This window comes from Argopecten irradians, chromosome 5 (assembly GCF_041381155.1).
Source record: "Argopecten irradians isolate NY chromosome 5, Ai_NY, whole genome shotgun sequence".
NCBI classification, from domain to species: Eukaryota; Metazoa; Mollusca; class Bivalvia; order Pectinida; family Pectinidae; genus Argopecten; species Argopecten irradians.
In genome coordinates, this window is record NC_091138.1 from 11,582,473 (window position 1) to 11,609,262 (window position 26,790).

General features: G+C 35.1%; 1 protein-coding gene across 1 annotated transcript; it reads left to right on the top strand.

The window, feature by feature from the left end:
- The first annotated feature begins 113 nt into the window (after positions 1–113).
- Positions 114–26,119, top strand: LOC138322856 (tetraspanin-5-like). Its single transcript, XM_069267001.1, has 8 exons — positions 114–371; positions 6,812–7,006; positions 11,740–11,814; positions 12,084–12,182; positions 17,544–17,660; positions 24,314–24,364; positions 24,718–24,834; positions 25,389–26,119. Exons 1-8 carry the CDS (start codon positions 264–266, stop codon positions 25,461–25,463), a joined length of 837 nt encoding a protein of 278 aa, XP_069123102.1. The 5' UTR covers positions 114–263; the 3' UTR covers positions 25,464–26,119.
- Positions 26,120–26,790: the final 671 nt, after the last annotated feature.

A 26,790-nucleotide genomic window follows, 5' to 3' on the forward strand; every position in this document is an offset into this window, starting at 1 on the left:
AAATAATTTGAATTTTCGTCAACGGTGTATAGACAAAGACAAGTGAATATGCCACCAACTACAGTTATATTTGTTTTACTCATTTTGTTTAAGCGTCTGATTGATAGGAAATACTTCCGGTTTTGAAAGGTGAGAGGGCAAGGCCTATTTTACAGATGGATTGAGTAAAGGTTTCTGTCACAGAGTCACTCTGCATGACCATCTGAGGACTTTCTGTGTCGTGAAAAGGGGTTGTTAAAGTCGAGACACATGTCATAGTGATCATGAGTCGAGGAAAGGAGGCCGCGATGACGAGGAATCCTCGGAGGGATAAGTCTGAAGTCAGCTGCTGCATCAAATATTTGATGTTCGGATTCAATGTTTTGTTTTGGGTATGTAAACAATGAATTATGAGTGTTATAGCTGTATGGATATTGTATAAGTGTCAGAAATAGCTTGAAATGCATATAAGATTTTTTTTCGGAAAGAAAAGTATATGTCTCTACATTTACTTGAATTTAGGGGTTTAAACCCTACAAATGGCATTTAAAGAAGGACAAAAGGACTCAAGTTCATGAACACAGTATGAATAATCTCAATGCAAATCTGTGTTAATGATATTTTCCCTGGATGGTACATAATATTAACTCTGTTCACAGTAGATCACTTTATCTGTTAATAAATTTGATGATGTTTTATTAGCTAAGACTATTGATTTCATATTGTCAGTTTAATTTGTACAACTTAAAGTTTTTGCCTTAATTAGATTGTAGTCCATGATTATCATGACACTTTATGTATAAACTAACACTGATATGATTTAGATAGTGTTTAGATATAAAACATTTCTTCATTTTAATTAAATTGTTCAGAAGGTGATGTTAAGTGTAGTATTAACGGTAAGTTAACAGTGACTTTTGAGACTACAAAATTATTGATCTCATTTTACATTCCAATTTTAAAAATTAGAAACTGTTTGAGAAAGGTAGTGGGTCTGTATGGGAATTAAATCTTGATAAAACAATTCTGGTCAACAAAGTCTAAGATTAGACATGTATACAATTGTCAGAATGTGTTAGAACAGACTTTTGGTAATATCCTCTCATGACAAAAAGCCAAAATTTGAAAGGAATCGGGTTAATTCCTGTTGCAATTGTATACATATATCTTTTGAACTAATAATACATGTTCACTATGTACTGACCACAAATTTCCTATATATGTATATATATATAATTTGATTTTTAATTGAAACTGACCGTCACAATCTGACTGTATTAATCTAATTATTATTGATCAATCATCAACAGGTTCCATTTAAGTGTTGGATTCATATTTATAAGTTATTCTGATCATGACCTGAAGGATGATCAGAATGACTTATATATATAGTCGTTTGTAATTTATAACTGTTTTCATACATTTTAAACTTCTATGATCCAGTTCCAGTGATGCAGTTGAGCTGAACTTCATGTAAGGGATGTAAAGGAAAGGCATTCTATGAAGTGTTTTTTTTTTAACCCTCACAAAATGTTATTGTTTCCATGGCTAAAAGAGCATTTTATAGTGTGATTATGCAATCACAATTTTCCTGTACAAGACCTCTCAAACTTTTTTTTAGTTATAACACAAGCTATATACATAGTAGTAATATTGGGCTAAAACTTGCATGAGATGTTTCTGATTACGAGATGGTCCAGTTCAAGTGTTGTTGCTTGGGTTTTAATTCTGCCGCAGCACCACTTGATTTTTTTTTCTCAACTTCCACTGGTGTGATCTATTGATTTGATGATATTGTATGATGTTAAGGAAGGGCTGTGTTGTTTTCCAAACATTCATCTTCAAAATCATAATAATTATTTATTTAATTTTTCTTGACTTATTATTCAACTGGATTCAAAGTTGTCTCATGATAGTAAAAGCCCTTGGGCCTTTTTTTTTGTTTGATAATTATGATGTACATGTAATAGGATCTTAGATGAGCATTCATTTCATATGAGATTTATGAAAGAAATATAAGAAGTTTTTATTTTAGAGGCTCACAAAAATAAAAAAATTTGGAATGTCTACAAGTTTCATAAAATTTCGTATGAAATGAACACAAACTTAAGGTAGCTTTTATCACATTAATACAAATCCTACATTTCGAGAAATCTCAATGTAAAAATGTGTACAGCATATTCTAGCTGAGGCTTCCATTTTGTCACAATATCTTCAAATTCTGAAGTCACATTCATAATGTTTACTGAAGTCAAGTCATGATGTCACAATGGATTTCCAACCAATGAAAAGTGCTCCAGGTTATATTACACTATAGTGATCATATATGCAAAAACATTACAATTCGAAAAAATATTGGATATTAGATAGGCACATTATGTGATAAAAATTAACTTCATGCACTTGCATTTTGTCATGTGAAATGAAAGACACAAATTTATGTTTCAATTTTACAACATGTTTTAATGATGTCTTATTAAATATAAAATGCTTTACATGGTATATTGTGTCTTGTGCTCTATATATGCACATGTAGCTATGAGACAAAGAAAAAAATATAATATACATAGATTTTTCGTATAGATACATACAAGCTCTTAAAAACAAGTTATAACACTTCTTTAATTCTATGCTTTGCTGTCTGAACAGCTGTTGAATGTTGAATTACCTGTTTGATGGTTTATTGGAATCAGATATATGATCAAATCACGCCATGTAAGAATTGATTATTCGCTTTACTATAGATCTGTAGTCAACTTCAATGACTGAATGACTGCATTTGTGAATATGAATAAATGATGGTCAGAACAAAGTACATGTACTTGATGTTTCATGATCATCAACAAATACAACGATTAGATAAAATGCAGGTATATGATGCAGCTAACACAGCTGTCTGCACAAATATTATTATTTCCAAATGTTATGTCTTTTAAAATTGGCAACTCAGGATAAAAAAGCCAAAAGCCAAAATTTCATTATTTAAACATACACCATGAAACATAGGTAATTCTGTATATAAATACTACTGCTTTACTGTTCTTGATAGCTATAACATAAAGCTCATGATAGCTGACGTTATTTTTGGAAGACCTTTATCCTTATAAAACTTTCATGGAAATTTTATTGGAAATCTATAATGTTGTAAGGTTGATCAATAAACATGCGACCTCCAGTAACTCTACCGGTATGTATAATACATCTAGTACCCCAAGGATTGTTTATCTTGTCACGTTGGTAACAAACAAGTAAATATGTACTGAAGCATGTAGACTATTCAATCAATATTTATTTATACATATTGTATCACTAGTTTCCTGTCATCTCTGGGCTGTGTACATAAATTTATACCTACAATATATACCCGACACGACCAGTGTACGTCATTGACACCACAGGTCGATATTTGTCTCTCCATCTCGCTGTAAGATCTAGACTTTAGTTCCTTACTTTTTTTATAAAGACTTTAAAGGGCCACTACCTTTCCGAAACGGCTTTTAATTTTTGAAATAGGAATGTAAAACGAGATCAATAATTTTGTAGAGTCGGAGGATTTATTAACTATACGTTTACTAGCACACTTATCATCACCTTAAGAACTGTTTAATTAGAATAAATAAAATGTTAATTTTCTTAACATGGGTCGTTTTATGTTTCCCGCCGTCGTCCTAAATGCTGCGTGGTAGTTGACTATCACTGCGCTAGACGGCAAAACAGCAAAATCAATCTCCACTGTTATTGTACATTAGACAGGAAATCTAGCATATGTTTCGTGTTATAACCTCATCTTAAGCCATCGATATATATTTTCTTTTGTTATTAATGTTTTTAAGAAACCTTTAAATTTTGCTCCGGAAAGGTAGTGGGCCTTTAAGAGAAGTTATTGATGTGTTGAATTCAGTCTATATGTACTCGGTTTACTTGTTATGCTTCACTGCAATCCTAGAAAACTACATACTAATTGCTAGGGTTAATCTGAACTTTGTTAAAGCCCAATTGAAATAGGTTGTCAATCATATTTTGCATGGATATGCGTAAATACACGATACACAACGTGTGAAAATCTCTTTCTGCTCAACGAGGCGGCCACATTCATTTTTAGAGAAAACCACTCAAAAAGTATGATTTTTCAACAATTTATGTGGAAAATGGCGGGAAACTGCATGTTGATGACGTCATAGTGAACATAATTGGCACATGGGGGATATTTTCGGGATGCAATGTGTTAGCAAATGTATTCAACTGTTATATGGCAAAATATGTTGTTCTTTACTGGAGAATTAATTTTGGGGCCATAATCGAGTCTTAACGTACCTGCTCCTTTGCACGGATGGTATATTTCAAGCATATATACACGATTAAACACCAATTAATGTTCAAATGATGAATATCATTTATACTCTGTCGGCGGTGGAGCATCTTTAATGACATCTAATGAAACCAAATCTTTGAGAACATTTGTGTATGTTAAGAATAGGTTTGATAAATCAAATCCCTTGTTGGTTATACAGTGTAGCTGCATTTGACTGATAATGTAATCTGCCAGCTTTTTATTACATTTAGATATCCATGTGTTTAATTGTCTCCATATACATAGTAATTATTTAGCCCCTAAGACCTTAAAATAATCAACTTCTTCTCATTATCCAATTTCAATTCTGGAGATCCTAACTGTTGCTTGGTACATATAGAATACCAATATTTTAAAATTTGTTTGAATTAATTTGATGATTTTGACTGTCAACTACTCGAATAAAATACAATGTACATACTTATACCGGTAAATGAGGATATGAAAGTATTAAGATAAGCATATTTACCTTATAACTGCAGTAACCTGAAGGTCATAGGGGTTAAATTACAATAGAGACACATATGGATATTTTCATTCATCTTCAAATTATGATGTTATAACCCCAGATGCAAGCAAAGTTCCTAAAAAATTTGGTAACAATTTCAATATGTCATGTAACAAACAAAATTAGTGCAGAAGAAGAATACAACTCATCAGGAATGAAGAAAGATTGGTGGCCTTTACGGATAGATTAAATGTACCAATTCTACATGCGCACTTAAACAGCTGGCTAATGACTTCAGTCCAAGGAATCATTCATCTTAATTTTCTACAAGTTTCCGTGCTAATTACTACAAAGTGTTTACATTAAAGTGTTATATGGATAGACAAACAAGCTTGCATGTGTACACAGAAAAGGTTAAAGACTATCTGTATGTCAAATTATAAATCGAAGCTCCGATCATGACTACATATCTAGATTCACAGCCGCTTCAAAGTATTGACTGAATATTTTTTGTTAAGTTGGAGGACAATCAATTCCATTAATTTATGATTGACAAAAGTAACACTGTTTGATTGCATTGGTCAATGGTTTAGACAGCGTCTTAATGTATGTAGGATTTTGTAGAAATTGAGTCATGATCAGGTGTCCAAAGATAAATACAATTTGTTTACAGTAGTACCAGGTATTGATTAGTCTGACTTGTATATCTATAAATAACAAAAATATAATTAAAATCTGTTGGAGCTCTGCATGGCTATAAGGTTCACAATAAGGGGAGATACAATTCTAAATTAAGAATGCAGATTTAACGCAGTTGTAATGAAGATTTCTTCAGATCTGTCTGGTTCTAATTAAAGGGTCCTAATGAGGGTAGAGAATCTAAAACTAAAACTGGTGTAGACTGGTAGCTCTACCAATGTTGTGTAATCAATGAAAATCAACCATGTTTGGATTTGTGCATGCAGGTAGACCCATCTATAAATTTTGTCATATCATTGCTAAAATATACATAAAACTGTTCAAAGGTCGATACATAAATATCCATATGCAATTTTCTAACAAGTTATGGTGTAGGTGTTTATTTTTGTAGTACATTTGTCTTTCAATTTGGTCACAAAGCCAGGATATTGTGGTTACATGGATTTTGCATCCTGTGATATGTTGTGATATCTATTTCAATTGACACTACATATCCATTGTTACCACTGTATATAAAATAATGTACCAATAGATATGGAAATGATCACCGTTATGAAATGACTCGTCCATCATATCATCAGCTGTTTATTAGGGGTTAGACTTCAACATCTTGAAGTGTACATCCAAAATGAATAAAGAATATAGATATAAGCATTAAATATAATGTTGATACAGCATATATATGGTCATTCCATATCAAGAAAGTTTAAAGATGCTCCACTGCCGACAGAGCATAAATGATATTCATTATTTGAACAAAAATTGGTGTTTAATCCTGTATATATATGGCTAGTTAACACAAAATATAATTAAAAATAATTTATTTTGCCTTTGGTGCATGCGCAATCAGTACATCATTCCATATAGGATATAGTGTAACAGAATTTTTTCGGGATGCAATTAATTATTTTCGATATTTTAAACTTGAAGTAAAATTAGAAGCTCAAACTTTTCAATGATGGTAATGGTGTAAAGTAAGTAACTTTTTTAACTGAAGAAAAATACTAAATCGTCTTCTCCTGTTTTTGATAGTGAAAAAAATACCATTTGTCAGCGTTGGAGCATCTTTAATGTTTATAGGAATGTGGTTGTGGATCCTAACAGACATATATATATATATGTGTTATGTTTACATAAAACAATATCAGTCAATTTGCCTTCAAAAACACAACAATATAAGTGCACATTGATTCAATGAGACAAGATGAGCGAAATTGAAAAAAAAACAATTTGAATATCACAGTGGGTAGCTACAGTTAATAGGTATAGTTATACTGAAAGTATGCAATATATATGTATCATTAATATATAATGAAATATTTTTTTTATTTCAGTTAATCGGAGCAACAGTGTTAGCTATTGGATTATGGGCATGGACGGAAAAAGACATGTTCAACAACATCAACAAAATGACCAGTATAACCCTTGACCCTGCACTCTTCTTCATTCTGATTGGCTTAGTCATATTTATCATCGGTTTCTCCGGCTGTGTAGGGGCTCTCAGGGAAAACACATGTCTACTCACATTTGTAAGTTGTACTCTGCATGTATATTGCCACTAAGTGTTCTCCATAAATACAAGCATGTTCATCTGAAAATGCATGTAGAGCTGGCACATTTGTTATAGATAATGATCATTTATATGAAGCTCATACATATACGATACATGTGTGGTAGGTATACTGGTATCTGCTCACAGGCGGGTATTTATATTATAAAGATAACAAGGCCAAAGGCATTCAATGCAATATTTCATTGTGTTAATTTGTCTTCTTTATGAAAACTGCAGTTGCTTGATATTTTGAAGCACTGAGATCAACATCAATGACATGCTTGATTCTCTCTTGAAATTTTATTATAGCTGATTGTGCAATAAAATGTTGTTTTCTATCAGGTGAGAATCTAATCTTATATCTGCGGTGAAATGATGTCGTCACCTTTTTTTTTTTTTTTTAATTATTTGAGTAGGAAAACAGAGTATTACCCTGTTTTTGCATTAATTGCCAGACTTTGTACTGTAATGTCTAAATCTATTTTGAATGTGTAGAGACATGAGATACTCAAACTTCCTATCCGATTGTTCATTATTTTCACATGTAAACTGGCGTATGTTCCATAGATAAAGTGTCAATATACTGTGTCATGTACACAATAATGTCCCGTTATAACAAGTAGTTATTGCCCTCGATAGAATTTGATACCAAAGTTTTTTCAGAGTGAGGAGTCTATAAATTGACTTATTTTTAATCACCTCCTCAGAATTTATTTACTTTGTTTCTCTGTGTAAATATGAATCAACCATTTGGTCCAGGTTTATTGAATACTGTAAATTCTGGCAGGTGGACAATAACATAGTATAAAGACTATAAATTAGATTATGTAAATAGGAGTATAATCATTTTGACATTTGGTAATGTCCTGTCTGTTGTAGCTAGACTCTGAATTAACTCGGATAAATTTAGATCAGGAGAGGTGGTACCTTATATTTTACATATATGGAATAAAATGTCACTTGCCATCACTCAGTTTATATTTTTATAGATTACACACATAGTTTTAGAAATTTTGTATTTACACTGGCGTTTAATTTAAAACAACTTTTTGTTATGTTTATAGACTGGCAGAAGATATGAATTAAATTCATGATTACAAAAATCTTGTGTTACACACATAGATCTGTGTAAAATACCTGGTAGATAATCAGCACTCTAACTAGGTTAATTAGTTTTGTGTACTTAGCAGAAATTTTATAATTTATATAAATTAACTTTGTTAAAACATGAAGTAAGCATAATAATTAACTTAGTTAAAGATGCTCCACCGCTGACAAATGGTATTTTTTCACTGTCAAAAACAGGAGCAGACGATTTAGTATTTTTCTTCAGTTACAAAAGTTACTTACTTTACACCATTACCAGCATTAAAAAGTTTGAGCTTCTAATTTTACTTCAAGTTAAAAATATGAAAAATAATTAATTGCATCCCGAAAAAAATCTGTAGCACTATATCCTATATGGAATAAGTAGTGATTGCGCATGCACCAAAGGCAAAATAAATTCTGCTACATTATTTTTTGTGCTAATTAGACATATATATACACGATTAAACACCAAATATTGTTCAAATGATGAATATCATTTATGCTCTGTCGGCGGTGGAGCATCTTTAAAAACTTGAAGCTAGCAATCTGAATTCACATGTTAAATCTGGAACTTCTCTAAATATATTCAAGCAAAATCTGATGTTCTTTTCTAATTTGATTTAATTTTCTTGGCATCTCGATCTTGAGCCAGGTAATTCATGATTGATAAGTGGCCAATAGTTTTATAGTAATGATGGTAAATTATTGACTGTTTATAATTAATCCATGTATAAAGTTTACTCCAATTAACTTGTATTATTGACAGTAAATCAATAACTGTACATTGGAAAATAATTTGTAATCAACACTTTTATCATAAAGAACAGAACGGGCATTGTACATTGCCTATCATATTAAAAATTCAAAATGTTTTTTATGATCTTTACCAAATGTCTATCTTGACAGCAAATTTCCTTTATTTGGTAGGTACCAATAGTTTAAATCTTTTATGGGTAGAGGGTTGTTTTTCAACAATTTAGCTATCATTTCCTAATAATATCATTACTGTACATGTATATTGTTCGCTAATATAACAATTCTTTTGATTTTTACTAATTCTGTAATATATCCTTTACCTGCATTTATGAAGGATCATTTTATATATGGAAACCCATTCATAGCCACACAGATATATACTTAAGAGTGATTCTCTTAATGCCCTCTAATCTTTAGGAGTTTTGTATTTTCTTGAACTGTGCATGGGTGCTAACGTTTTCACTGGATATGGTTCATATTAATGGCGAAGAGTTTGTTTCAACTATTATTTTATACACCTTTTATCTCCATTATTTCACTTACATGTAGATATAAGTATAGCTTTTCCAACTTACCAAAGGGTTATAATTAATTGTGCACCATTGTGCTGCTAAATATTTGTCTATTTTCATTGTCCCATATTACTGTTTGTGTTTGTATCATATTATGTAATCTTGTTTGTTATGTGTGTCTTAATAAGGAGGCAGATTGCCTCAAAAATTTGAATTTGTTTTAATTTTGTCTACACGGTTGGAATTACTACTTTGTCCTGTAAGTATAGCTATAGGGACATTTGCAGCACAGTTACTTGTTAAGTCTTAAATTCACGGTAACAATCGCATAAGTTAAACCTCAGAACACAATTTGTTGATTACTAAAGCTTTGTTAGATGCAATGGACCTGAACAGCTGTATAGTGATATAGCCTAGACTGATATAAACTATAGACATTGAGTCCCAGCTTCTACTGCTCCGACTGCTGCAGTAGGGCGTTTATACATACAAAGGCTGTGTCACTTTTATGTCTGACCTGCACTGATGACTACATCAGAGAAGTTGTTTATTTAACTCATTTACCTGTAAAATAATCAGGCATTACACTCAACATAAAATTTTCTTGATCTTACATTTTATTGCCAAAAAAAGTTGGTGGTGGATGGGGGGGTGTTATAATTAATTAATACTGCATTTTGGTTTGTCATGGTATGTCCTACAGCTACTGCAGGGGTTTCATCAAATCTTGGTTGCAGTAATCCTTATACAGAGTAGATGTACACAACCTACATTGGAACAATATACCTACACCTTTTTCAGTGTTATGCCCCAGCTTTAAAACAAAAGTTGGCTTAATTAGGTTTAGTTAGACCAATATTTTATGAAATATATAGTTGCTATCAAAACAGAAACATTATATGGACAATCGCAGAACAATAATATTATTTTGATATAGTGATATAAATCCACCATATATTGATTTAGAGATACATCTGCGAAGGAAAACCGAATCAACAAATTGTACAATTATTGAGATTGATAAAGACAGTGACAGTCACATTCTCATAAGGACATACCCAGGTACACATATCCAATGTGTATATAAGGTTGATGGTGAATATATATCTATTATAGTATTGGTACGAAATGTGGTCATGCATGGCTGTGTCATGGGAGATTTGCCAGGACTGGTCCTAGCTATAGGGACATTGTCAGGCTACAGACTCGGATCTCATTCATTCTCCTGCTGATCCAGAAATAATTCTAATGAATCTTATGTGTCATACCAAAAATAGAATAATTACAATAAGGTTATGTAGATTTAACAGCAGTCTCTTAGATACAGTACATCTATACTTATGTATAGCTAATTCTCTTGGAATTTGTTTTTATTCATTTTCTTTTTATTTAACAGATGAATTGGGGAAATGGTATTTAAAAAAAAATACATTTAAAATTCTAATTGTTTTGTCTTCCTGTTTTTTAGTTGCTGCAAATTAGTGATATTTACCATCAATATTACTGTTACATGTATTAATTACAGTACTAATTAAGCTACAATGTTTAAAAAACTTACATTCTTCTCTTATCACCATAAGATGAGGTGGGCCATTCCATCTCCTTTCACCTTTGGTCTCTTGTACATCCTGTCTGAAAATATAATCTCAAAACTAATTCAGTGGAGTCATGTTGGCAGTTCAGTATAACCTTTCCTTAATGAGGATACAGCCTGTTCCCAGTATGACATCAATATCTGAACAATTGATACAGCCTGTTCCCAGTATGACATCAATATCTGAACAATTGATACAGCCTGTTCCCAGTATGACATCAATATCTGAACAATTGATACAGCCTGTTCCCAGTATGACATCAATATATGAACAATTGATACAGCCTGTTTTCAGTATGACATCAATATCTGAACAATTGATACAGCCTGTTCCCAGTATGACATCAATATCTGAACAACTGATACAGCCTGTTCCCAGTATGACATCAATATCTGAACAATTGATACAGCCTGTTCCCAGTATGACATCAATATCTGAACAATTGATTTGCTTGAAATGAATTTTCCTTAGCAAACACTTGATGGACATGCAATCTCCATTTGCTCTTAAGAACAGATCATTCTGCATTACAAATAACATGTCACATCAACATATTATTTCTTTTCTAAGTCTTTAATTGTTCTTTTTGTGTTGTCTCCTATCTATCTATACATTTCAGACGTTTAGAGTTAAAGCCATACATTTAAGTACACAGAACTATCAACTAAAATGGTAGATACATGTAGAGAACAATTTATTGAATGTTCCAAAGGAGCTAGGATGTGAGGTGTTTGTATTTAATCTTGTTTTGTTTTCAGTTTTGTGTGTTGGTCGGTCTGATCTTCTGTGTGGAGTTGCTGATTGGAATTCTAGGTTTTGTCTACAAAGACTGGGTAAGTACTAGGTAGACAAATAACCTGCATGGAGCTGATCATCTTATCAACATGGAAGGAAAAAATGTAGGTAGTTGATTTGTTGAATGCAATCCCTATGCAGTATCAATATGTACATAGTTTTATTTCTCTTCATAGCATATATAAATAAATAATTAAATGAGGTATTCTCTGGATTAAATATGACAAATTATATTTAATGATTGAATAGATTAAAATCTGTATTAAGCATGAATTTTAGTTGAATGTTGAACTTTTTACTTTGACAGGTACGAGGTGAAATAGAGATGCAAGTGAGGACAATGATTGTAAATTATCGTGAAGACATTGACCTTCAGAACCTCATAGACTGGGTACAGGAGGACTGGGTAGGTTGTGTTTTAGGTCATCATTCGACCCCATTTGTCTGTACAGGTTATTAGGTCATCATTGGCCCCCAATGGTCTTGAGAGGTTATTAGGCCATCATTCACTCCAAGGGTCTTGAGAGGTTATTAGGTCGTCATTTGAACCCAAGAGTCTATAGAGGTTATTAGGTCATCATTTGACCTCAAGGGTCTTGAGAGGTTATAAGGTCGTCATTTGACTCCAAGGGTCTTAAGAGGTTATTAGGTCATTATTTGACTCCAAGAGTCTTTAGAGGTTATTAGGTCATCATTTGACCCCAATAGTCTTGAGAAGTTATGAGTTCATCATTTGACCCTAAAGGTATTGAGGGAGGGGTTATTATGACATCATTTGACCCAAGGGTCTTCAGGGGTTATCATTTGACCCCAAATGACTGTATCTGAGCAGTGTATGGTGGCCCAGCAGTGGATAATGTGTTCCAACATGGTATCATTAGTCCTCCATCTCTGGGTCCCAGTTTGAATTACACCTGGAGTAGTTTGTATCTGGGTTCTCTACCTTTAATTCACTACCTAAACCTATTATGGCCTGAAGTGTGGCTGTTAATGAGATGTAAAACACAAACAAATGTTATCATGCTTTATCTTTCATGGTCACCAATGCACTGTCAGCTTTATACTGTAAACCTTTCACATTTCAAATTAATTTAAAATTCTTTTAAAAAAACTTGAACTTGCCTGAAAGAATCTGGATCATCTGGTTACCAGGATGGCTGAAATTATTCTCATGCAACTGACCTGTATCTGATTGAACTGTTGTGAGTTAAGAAAGCAATGAATTTCTTGTGTATTTGTCTGATTTGTGTGGTAACTATTGATATAATCTATGGTATGTGTATTTGTCTGATTTGTGTGGTAACTATTGATATTATCTATGGTATGTGTATTTGTCTGATTTGTGTGGTAACTATTGATATTATCTATGGTATGTGTATTTGTCTGATTTGTGTGGTAACTATTGATATTATCAATGGTATGTGTATTTGTCTGATTTGTGTGGTAACTATTGATATTATCTATGGTATGTGTATTTGTCTGATTTGTGTGGTAACTATTGATATAATCTATGGTATGTGTATTTGTCTGATTTGTGTGGTAACTATTGATATAATCTATGGTATGTGTATTTGTCTGATTTGTGTGGTAACTATTGATATTATCTGTGGTATGTGTTCTTGTCTGATTTGTGTGGTAACTATTGATATTATCTATGGTATGTGTATTTGTCTGATTTGTGTGGTATCTATTGATATTATCTATGGTATGTGTATTTGTCTGATTTGTGTGGTAACTATTGATATTATCTATGGTATGTGTATTTGTCTGATTTGTTTGGTATCTATTGATATTATCTATGGTATGCGTATTTGTCTGATTTGTGTGGTAACTATTGATATAATATCTATCTATGGTATGTGTACTTGTATGATTTGTGTGGTAACTATTGATATAATCTATGGTATGTGTATTTGTCTGATTTGTGTGGTAACTATTGATATAATCAATGGTATGTGTATTTGTCTGATTTGTGTGGTAACTATTGATATTATCTATGGTATGTGTATTTGTCTGATTTGTGTGGTAACTATTGATATTATCTATGGTATGTGTATTTGTCTGATTTGTGTGGTAACTATTGATATAATCATGTAGTGATTTGTGATGGACTGTATGGTATGTGTATTTGTCTGATTTGTGTGGTAACTATTGTATATATCTATGGTATGTGTATTTGTCTGATTTGTGTGGTAACTATTGATATTATCTATGGTATGTGTATTTGTCTGATTTGTGTGGTAACTATTGATATTATCTATGGTATGTGTATTTGTCTGATTTGTGTGGTAACTATTGATATAATCTATGGTATGTGTATTTGTCTGATTTGTGTGGTAACTATTGATATTATCTATGGTATGTGTATTTGTCTGATTTGTGTGGTAACTATTGATATAATCTATGGTATGTGTATTTGTCTGATTTGTGTGGTAACTATTGATATTATCTATGGTATGTGTATTTGTCTGATTTGTGTGGTAACTATTGATATGATCTATGGTATGTGTATTTGTCTGATTTGTGTGGTAACTATTGATATTATCTATGGTATGTGTATTTGTCTGATTTGTGTGGTAACTATTGATATTATCTATGGTATGTGTATTTGTCTGATTTGTGTGGTAACTATTGATATTATCTATGGTATGTGTATTTGTCTGATTTGTGTGGTAACTATTGATATTATCTATGGTATGTGTATTTGTCTGATTTGTGTGGTAACTATTGATATTATCTATGGTATGTGTATTTGTCTGATTTGTGTGGTAACTATTGATATAATCTATGGTATGTGTATTTGTCTGATTTGTGTGGTAACTATTGATTTATTTGTGGTAACTATTGTTATTATCTATGGTATGTGTATTTGTCTGATTTGTGTGGTAACTATTGATATAATCTATGGTATGTGTATTTGTCTGATTTGTGTGGTAACTATTGATATAATCTATGGTATGTGTATTTGTCTGATTTGTGTGGTAACTATTGATTGATATTATCTATGGTATGTGTATTTGTCTGATTTGTGTGGTAACTATTGATATTATCTATGGTATGTGTATTTGTCTGATTTGTGTGGTAACTATTGATATTATCTATGGTATGTGTATTTGTCTGATTTGTGTGGTAACTATTGATATTATCTATGGTATGTGTATTTGTCTGATTTGTGTGGTAACTATTGATATTATATCTATGGTATGTGTATTTGTCTGATTTGTGTGGTAACTATTGATATATTATCTATGGTATGTGTATTTGTCTGATTTGTGTGGTAACTATTGATATTATCTATGGTATGTGTATTTGTCTGATTTGTGTGGTAACTATTGATATAATCTATGGTATGTGTATTTGTCTGATTTGTGTGGTAACTATTGATATAATCTATGGTATGTGTATTTGTCTGATTTGTGTGGTAACTATTGATATTATCTATGGTAATGTGTATTTGTCTGATTTGTGTGGTAACTATTGATATTATCTATGGTATGTGTATTTGTCTGATTTGTGTGGTAACTATTGATATAATCTATGGTATGTGTATTTGTCTGATTTGTGTGGTAACTATTGATATTATCTATGGTATGTGTATTTGTTGTCTGATTTGTGTGGTAACTATTGATATAATCTATGGTATGTGTATTTGTCTGATTTGTGTGGTAACTATTGATATAATCTATGGTATGTGTACTTGTCTGATTTGTGTGGTAACTATTGATATTATCTATGGTATGTGTACTTGTCTGATTTGTGTGGTAACTATTGATATAATCTATGGTATGTGTATTTGTCTGATTTGTGTGGTAACTATTGATATAATCTATGGTATGTGTATTTGTCTGATTTGTGTGGTAACTATTGATATATCTATGGTATGTGTATTTGTCTGATTTGTGTGGTAACTATTGATATTATCTATGGTATGTGTATTTGTCTGATTTGTGTGGTAACTATTGATATAATCTATGGTATGTGTATTTGTCTGATTTGTGTGGTAACTATTGATATAATCTATGGTATGTGTATTTGTCTGATTTGTGTGGTAACTATTGATATTATCTATGGTATGTGTATTTGTCTGATTTGTGTGGTAACTATTGATATTATCTATGGTATGTGTATTTGTCTGATTTGTGTGGTAACTATTGATATAATCTATGGTATGTGTATTTGTCTGATTTTGTGTGGTAACTATTGATATAATCTATGGTATGTGTATTTGTCTGATTTTTGATTGTGTGGTAACTATTGATATTATCTATGGTATGTGTATTTGTCTGATTTGTGTGGTAACTATTGATATAATCTATGGTATGTGTATTTGTCTGATTTGTGTGGTAACTATTGATATTATCTATGGTATGTGTATTTGTCTGATTTGTGTGGTAACTATTGATATTATCTATGGTATGTGTATTTGTCTGATTTGTGTGGTAACTATTGATATTATCTATGGTATGTGTATTTGTCTGATTTGTGTGGTAACTATTGATATAATCTATGGTATGTGTATTTGTCTGATTTGTGTGGTAACTATTGATATAATCTATGGTATGTGTATTTGTCTGATTTGTGTGGTAACTATTGATATAATCTATGGTATGTGTATTTGTCTGATTTGTGTGGTAACTATTGATATAATCTATGGTATGTGTATTTGTCTGATTTGTGTGGTAACTATTGATATTATCTATGGTATGTGTATTTGTCTGATTTGTGTGGTAACTATTGATATAATCTATGGTATGTGTATTTGTCTGATTTGTGTGGTAACTATTGATATAATCTATGGTATGTGTATTTGTCTGATTTGTGTGGTAACTATTGATATAATCTATGGTATGTGTATTTGTCTGATTTGTGTGGTAACTATTGATATTATCTATGGTATGTGTATTTGTCTGATTTGTGTGGTAACTATGATGTATTTTGTCTGATTTGTGTGGTAATATTATATATCTATGGTATGTGTATTTGTCTGATTTGTGTGGTAACTATTGATATTATCTATGGTATGTGTATTTGTCTGATTTGTGTGGTAACTATTGATATTATCTATGGTATGTGTATTTGTCTGATTTGTGTGGTAACTATTGATATTATCTATGGTATGTGTATTTGTCTGATTTGTGTGGTAACTATTGATATAATCTATGGTATGTGTATTTGTCTGATTTGTGTGGTAACTATTGATATTATCTATGGTATGTGTATTTGTCTGATTTGTGTGGTAACTATTGATATAATCTATGGTATGTGTATTTGTCTGATTTGTGTGGTAACTATTGATATTATCTATGGTATGTGTATTTGTCTGATTTGTGTGGTAACTATTGATATTATCTATGGTATGTGTATTTGTCTGATTTGTGTGGTAACTATTGATATAATCTATGGTATGTGTATTTGTCTGATTTGTGTGGTAACTATTGATATAATCTATGGTATGTGTATTTGTCTGATTTGTGTGGTAACTATTGATATAATCTATGGTATGTGTATTTGTCTGATTTGTTGGTAACTATTGATATAATCTATGGTATGTGTATTTGTCTGATTTGTGGGTAACTATTGATATAATCAATGGTATGTGTATTTGTCTGATTTGTGTGGTAACTATTGATATTATCTATGGTATGTGTATTTGTCTGATTTGTGTGGTAACTATTGATATTATCTATGGTATGTGTATTTGTCTGATTTGTGTGGTAACTATTGATATGATCTATGGTACATTTATTTTTAACCAATATGGTTGCAGTTACTGTGTTGTGGGATGACTGACTATAGAGACTGGGAACTCAACAGATATTTCAACTGTTCATCCCCGGGGGCAGAGGCTTGTGGGGTACCATTCTCCTGCTGCAAACCTACAAATGTGAGTGTGAAATTCTTAAGATCCCCTACTTCATTCATAAACATTACTGAAACATTTGTCACTTTCACCATGGTATGGGGAACATCAACCATGGTATTGGGAACAGTAACCATGGTATGGGGAACAGTAACCATTGGAATGGACCATGGGGAACAGTAACCATGGTATGGGGAACATCAACCATGGTATGGGGAACAGTAACCATGGTATGGGGAACAGTAACCATGATATGGGGGACATGGTAACCATGGTATGAGGAACATCAACAATGGTATGGGGAACACAGTATGGCATACATGGTATGGGGAACAGTAACCATGTAGTAGACCATGGTATGGGGAACAGTAACCATGGTATGGGGAACAGTCAACCATGGTATGGGGAACATGTTGGGACGAACCATGGTATGGGGAACAGTAACCATGGTATGGGGTACAGTAACCATGGTTATGGGGAACATAACCATGGTATGGGGAACAGTAACCATGGTATGGGGAACAGTAACCATGGTATGGGGAACAGTAACCATGGTATGGGGAACAGATAACCATGGTATGGGGAACAGTAACCATGGTATGGGACGAACCAGAACAGTAACCATGGTATGGGAACATCAACCATTGTATGGGAACAGTAACCATTGTATGGGGTACAGAACCATGGTATGGGGAACAGTAACCATGGTATGGGGAACACAACCATGGTATGGGGAACAGTAACCATGGTATGGGGAACAGTAACCATGGTATGGGGAACAGTAACCATGGTATGGGAACAGTAACCATTGTATGGGGAACAGTAACCATGGTATGGGGAACAGTAACCATGGTATGGGGAACAGTAACCATGGTATGGGAACAAACATATGGTATGGGGAACAGTAACCATGGTATGGGGAACAGTAACCATGGTATGGGGAACAGTAACCATGGTATGGGGAACAGTAACCATAACATGGTATGGGGAACAGTAACCATGGTATGGGGAACAGTAACCATGGTATGGGGAACAGTAACCATGGTATGGGGGAACAGTAACCATGGTATGGGGAACAGTAACCATGGTATGGGGAACAGTAACCATGGTATGGGAACAGTAACCATGGTATGGGGAACAGTAACCATGGTATGGGGAACAGTAACCATGGTATGGGGAACAGTAACCATGGTATGGGGAACAGTAACCATGGTATGGGGAACAGTAACCATGGTATGGGGAACAGTAACCATGGTATGGGAACAGTAACCATGGTATGGGGAACAGTAACCATGGTATGGGGAACAGTAACCATGGTATGGGGAACAGTAACCATGGTATGGGGACAGAACCATGGTATGGGACAGTAACCATGGTATGGGGAACAGTAAACCATGGTATGGGGAACAGTAACCATGGTATGGGGAACAGTAACCATGGTATGGGGAACAGTTACCATGGTATGGGGAACAGTAACCATGGTATGGGGAACAGTAACCATGGTATGGGGAACAGTAACCATGGTATGGGGAACAGTAACCATGGTATGGGGAACAGTAACCATGGTATGGGGAACAGTAACCATGGTATGGGGAACAGTAACCATGGTATGGGGAACAGTAACCATGGTATGGGGAACAGTACCATGGTATGGGGAACAGTAACCATGGTATGGGGAACAGTAACCATGGTATGGGGAACAGTAACCATGGTATGGGAACAGTACCATGGTATGGGAACAGTAACCATGGTATGGGGAAAAGTAACCATGGGTGGGGAACAGTAACCATGGTGGATGGGGAACAGTTACCATGGTATGGGGAACAGTAACCATGGTATGGTAACCATGGTATGGGGAACATAACCATGGTATGGGGAACAGTAACCATGGTATGGGGAACAGTAACCATGGTATGGGGAACAGTAACCATGGTATGGGGAACAGTAACCATGGTATGGGGAACAGTAACCATGGTATGGGAACAGTAACCATGGTATGGGGAACAGTAACCATGGTATGGGGAACAGTAACCATGGTATGGGGAACAGTAACCATGGTATGGGGAACAGTAACCATGGTATGGGGAACAGTAACCATGGTATGGGGAACAGTAACCATGGTATGGGGAACAGTAACCATGGTATGGGGAACAGTAACCATGGTATGGGGACAGTAGTACCATGGTATGGGGAACAGTAACCATGGTATGGGAACAGTAACCATGTATGGGGAACAGTAACCATGGTATGGGGAACAGTAACCATGGTATGGGGAACAGTAACCATGGTATGGGGAACAGTAACCATGGTATGGGGAACAGTAACCATGGTATGGGGAACAGTAACTACCATGGTATGGGGAACAGTAACCATGGTATGGGGAACAGTAACCATGGTATGGGGAACAGTAACCATGGTATGGGGAACAGTAACCATGGTATGGGGAACAGTAACCATGGTATAGGGAACAGTAACCATGGTATGGGGAACAGTAACCATGGTATGGGGAACAGTAACCATGGTATGGGGAACAGTTACCATGGTATGGGGAACAGTAACCATGGTATGGGGAACAGTAACCATGGTATGGGGAACAGTAACCATGGTATGGGGAACAGTAACCATGGTATGGGGAACAGTAACCATGGTATGGGGTACAGTAACCATGGTATGGGGAACAGTTACCATGGTATGGGGAACAGTAACCATGGTATGGGGAACAGTAACCATGGTATGGGGAACAGTAACCATGGTATGGGGAACAGTAACCATGGTATGGGGAACAGTAACCATGGTATGGGGAACAGTAACCATGGTATGGGGAACAGTAACCATGGTATGGGGAACAGTAACCATGGTATGGGGAACAGTAACCATGGTATGGGGAACAGTAACCATGGTATGGGGAACAGTAACCATGGTATGGGGAACAGTAACCATGGTATGGGGAACAGTTACCATGGTATGGGGAACAGTAACCATGGTATGGGGAACAGTAACCATGGTATGGGGAACAGTAACCATGGTATGGGGAACAGTAACCATGGTATGGGGAACAGTAACCATGGTATGGGGAACAGTAACCATGGTATGGGGAACAGTAACCATGGTATGGGGAACAGTAACCATGGTATAGGGAACAGTAACCATGGTATGGGGAACAGTAACCGTGGTATGGGGTACAGTAACCATGGTATGGGGAACATCAACCATGGTATGGGGAACAGTAACCATGGTATGGGGAACAGTAACCATGGTATGGGGAACAGTAACCATGGTATGGGGAACATCAACCATGGTATGGGGAACAGTAACCATGGTATGGGGAACAGTAACCATGGTATGGGGAACAGTAACCATGGTATGGGGAACAGTAACCATGGTATGGGGAACAGTAACCATGGTATGGGGAACAGTAACCATGGTATGGGGAACAGTAACCATGGTATGGGAACAGTAACCATGGTATGGGGAACAGTAACCATGGTATGGGGAACAGTAACCATGGTATGGGGAACAGTAACCATGGTATGGGGAACAGTAACCATGGTATGGGGAACAGTAACCATGGTATGGGGAACAGTAACCATGGTATGGGGAACAGTAACCATGGTATGGGGAACAGTAACCATGGTATGGGGAACAGTAACCATGGTATGGGGAACAGTAACCATGGTATGGGGAACAGTAACCATGGTATGGGGAACAGTAACCATGGTATGGGGAACAGTAACCATGGTATGGGGAACAGTAACCATGGTATGGGGAACAGTAACCATGGTATGGGGGAACAGTAACCATGGTATGGGGAACAGTAACCATGGTATGGGGAACAGTAACCATGGGTATGGGGAACAGTAACCATGGTATGGGGAACAGTAACCATGGTATGGGGAACAGTAACCATGGTATGGGGAACAGTAACCATGGTATGGGGAACAGTAACCATGGTATGGGGAACAGTAACCATGGTATGGGGAACAGTAACCATGGTATGGGGAACAGTAACCATGGTATGGGGAACAGTACCATGGTATGGGAACAGTAACCATGGTATGGGGAACAGTAACCATGGTATGGGGAACAGTAACCATGGTATGGGGAACAGTAACCATGGTATGGGGAACAGTAACCATGGTATGGGGAACAGTAACCATGGTATGGGGAACAGTAACCATGGTATGGGGAACAGTAACCATGGTATGGGGAACAGTAACCATGGTATGGGGAACAGTAACCATGGTATGGGGAACAGTAACCATGGTATGGGGAACAGTAACCATGGTATGGGGAACAGTAACCATGGTATGGGGAACAGTAACCATGGTATGGGGAACAGTAACCATGGTATGGGGAACATCAACCATGGTATGGGGAACAGTAACCATGGTATGGGGAACAGTAACCATGGTATGGGGAACAGTAACCATGGTATGGGGAACAGTAACCATGGTATGGGGAACAGTAACCATGGTATGGGGAACAGTAACCATGGTATGGGGAACAGTAACCATGGTATGGGGAACAGTAACCATGGTATGGGGAACAGTAACCATGGTATGGGGAACAGTAACCATGGTATGGGGAACAGTAACCATGGTATGGGGAACAGTAACCATGGTATGGGGAACAGTAACCATGGTATGGGGAACAGTAACCATGGTATGGGGAACAGTAAACCATGGTATGGGGAACAGTAACCATGGTATGGGGAACAGTAACCATGGTATGGGGAACAGTAACCATGGTATGGGGAACAGTAACATGGTATGGGGAACAGTAACCATGGTATGGGGAACAGTAACCATGGTATGGGGAACAGTAACCATGGTATAGGGAACAGTAACCATGGTATGGGGAACAGTTACCATGGTATGGGGAACAGTAACCATGGTATGGGGAACAGTAACCATGGTATGGGGGACAGTTACCATGGTATGGGGAACAGTAACCATGGTATGGGGAACAGTAACCATGGTATGGGGAACAGTTACCTTAGTATGGGGGACAGTAACCATGGTATGGGGAACATCAACCATGGTATGGGGAACAGTAACCATGGTATGGGGAACAGTAACCATGGTATGGGGAACAGTAACCATGGTATGGGGGAACAGTAACCATGGTATGGGGAACAGTAACCATGGTATGGGGAAACAGTAACCATGGTATGGGGAACAGTAACCATGGTATGGGGAACAGTAACCATGGTATGGGGAACAGTAACCATGGTATGGGGAACAGTAACCATGGTATGGGGAACAGTAACCATGGTATGGGGAACAGTAACCATGGTATGGGGAACAGTAACCATGGTATGGGGAACAGTAACCATGGTATGGGGAACAGTAACCATGGTATGGGGAACAGTAACCTGGTATGGGAAAGTAACATGGTATGGGAACAGTAACCATGGTATGGGGAACAGTAACCATGGTATGGGGAACAGTAACCATGGTATGGGGAACAGTAACCATGGTATGGGGGAACAGTAACCATGGTATGGGGAACAGTAACCATGGTATGGGGAACAGTAACCATGGTATGGGGAACAGTAACCATGGTATGGGGAACAGTAACCATGGTAGGGGGTACAGTAACCATGGTATGGGGAACAGTTAACCATGGTATGGGGGAACAGTAACCATGGTATGGAACAGTAACATTGTATGGGAACAGTAACCATGGTATGGGACAGAACATGTAACCATGGTATGGGGAACAGTAACCATGGTATGGGGAACAGTAACCATGGTATGGGGACAGTAACCATGGTATAAGTACTGGGAACAGTAACCATGGTATGGGAACAGTAACCATGTGTCATGGGGAACAGTAACCAGTGGTACCATGGTATGGAGGACAGTAACCATGGTGTGAGGAACAGTAACTATAGTTTAGGGAACAGTTACCATGGTGTGGGGAACAGTATTTTTTAAACCATGGCATGGGGAACAGTAACTATGATAAGGGGAACAGTAACTATGGTAATGGGGACAGTTACTATGGTGTGAGGAACAGTAACCATGGTATGGGGAACAGTAACTATGGTATTGGAAACAGTTACCATGGTATAGGGAACAGTAACCATGGTATGGGGAACATCAACCATAGTATGGGGAACAGTAACCATGGTGTGGGGAACAGTAACCATGGTATGGGGAACAGTAACTATGGTTTGGGGAACAGTAACCATGGTGTGGGAACAGTAACAATGATAAGGGAAACAGTAACTATGGTATGGGGAACAGTTACCATGGTGTGGGGACAGTAACCATGGCATGGGGAACAGTAACAATAATATGGGGAACAGTAACAATGGCATGGGGAACAGTAACTATGATAAGGGGAACAGTAACTATGGTAATGAGGACAGTTACCATGGTGTGAGGAACAGTAACCATGGTACGGGGAAAAGTAACTATGGTCTTGGGAACAAGTGCTGCAATATGAAATAAAAGTTAGGTTGGAACGAATGCTTCAACTTAAGAAATAGAAATTCATTAAAATTTTATTGCATCAATTGTTAATCATATATTACAACTTACTGGCAATTTTATATGTATGTAAAGTAAAGGTTATGCCTTGTATTTTGTGCTGAAATAATTCATGAAACATTTTGTTGAATTTGTTTCGCTCAATTTTTATATTTCATAATGATTTCTGTCTCCATTCAGGAAATAATACAAAATCGACACTGTGGCTATGACATTTCCAAACCAGAACATGTAAGTTCACATTATCTATCTTACCTCCATAGCACCCTCCCACTCTCTGTGTTAACATGGCAGATAATTTATGTATCAACAAGATTTAGTCAATATTAAATGTATAAAATCTAGTCATCAAAATTTCTTTCCACACCAATGTATTCATTGTTAAAGCTTGATCCAGTATCAAATGATGGACATTCATTATTTTATAATCAAATTTTGTTTCAGTCCTGTCAATGTAATATGAAGATATAATTTGAATTTACGGTCACTAGAAGGGGAACACTTCATTTGTCATTAATATCGATACACTAGTATATACATAAAACATTTTTAATAATTTTGTAATAAAAATATTTGTGTAACAGGATGACATAAGAAGTCAGACGATATATACAGAGGGCTGTATACCTCAGGGAGAGAAATGGATGGAAGTAAATCTCATACCGGTCGCCTCAGTACTGGTAGCCATGGCTGTCCTTCAGGTAAATAATATTTTGATATAGTTCCCATTAGACATACTGGAGCTAGCCCTGATAGTAATTGCCCTGTATGTCTGACTGTCCATCTATCTGTCCACAATTTGATTCTGCAGATTTCCAAAAAAAAACAATTAGCATATTGTTTTGAAATTGCACATGGTAATATATCTTATAATAAATAAACTGAAGATGGCCAATAAGGATTCATTTCTTTTTTTCTGACAAATTCAAGATGGCTGTCATGATGCCTAAAAGGGTCATAATTTTAAATTGTCCTATTTCAATAAAAATTGGAATACAGGGATAGAGGTTTTTGGAACATTGAATGGCATGGTTGCAATTTTTATGGATTTTTGTACCAATTAAAATGACTAATAATAGCAGTGATTTCCTCTAAAACAAAGCTGTAAACCAACCTTGATGAATTAAAATAGCATTTGTACTTCATGGACAAATAACTGATTGCTAAAATACATTGCGTATGATTACTGATTGCTAAACATTTTATGTATTAATTTACTCATTATATAAACCCTTTATTTTCTGATTTATTACAGATATTGGGGATCTGTTTTGCTCACAACCTCAAAAGTGATATACTTGCACAGAAAGCGAAGTGGAGATATCCATAGGTCGAAGGTCATCCAGCAGAACTTGATATATTTACACATTTCTCATGGACTAAGGCGTCACTTTTATAGACAAACAGTGCTTTTATACAAAAGAATTTATCACTGTTATTGGGTGTCCTTTTTATCATCATTTGAATTTTTATGGAAATAATTTCTTGCCAATTGTAAAGTGCATGGCTTTTCCTCACTGTCACTCTGTTTAATATACAAGAAGAATTTGAAATGCCCGGGATTAGAGAAGAAACATCACATATAACTGTATACAACGACATCTTACATTTCCATGCTAAAGATCTTGTTGCTGTACTGCATGAACATAGACTATTGCAAAATGTGTCACCATTTCCATTGTTGAAACATGTTAAAATTTATTAACAAATTATCTTGTTTGTACATAAGTTTTTGACAATGTAGATCATTAGAAGGATACATTTTTATGAACAGAAAAAAACATATATATAACCTTTTTTATTTAACTGTCAAACACTTCTCTCAAAATTTAAGATTGAAGGCATATGAAACATAAAGATGATTTTCTATATCAGAGATATAAGGTGATGGTATCATTAAAAGGTAAATGTATTAGTACATATGTATTCCAAAGTATGTCTTTAATATTATAATAAGATAGTTATGTTGTTGTTTTTTTTTGCCTTTTAAAACTTTTAAAACTGCTTCATGCTTTTTTACATGAAACAGAATCTCATTTTGTTAGTGATAAAACCATTAACTTGAAGTTGTTTTGTAATATTGCTAACATAAAGATTTTTTTATGAAAATAAGACTATTGTTTTGATCTGTGTTTAACATTTACCATTTTAGCGATTTTGCTTGGTAAACTTTATAGTAACAGTATTGATGGTTACATAGTAGTCACCATGGCAACAGCGTTGTGATAGTTACCATTGAATGTATAACAAAGTCACCATGGCAACAATAGTGTTCATGAGTATTTATTATCTTCCTTTAAAAGAAGCAGATCTCTGAGTAACGGAATGTGACTTTATTCAAACATCTTCAAATATTTCATCATTCATGATGTAGAATATTCATCAAGAATATTAACAAAGGAAATAAGAGAGATAGAGAGAGAGGGAGAGAGAAGAGAGAGAGAGAGACGGAGAGAGATAGAGTGAACATTTGCTGGCAATGTTAAATTGATACTAAGTGATGACTATATGTAAATGGTTGATAACACTATTATTCATTTCCTGGAGTACACTGTATATTTGTTTCCCAAGTATATTCTTTTATCTGTACACCGTTTTTAGATATTTTCACTTTTCATATAGAGTTTGTTGACACCACAATTAACTGGTTGATTATC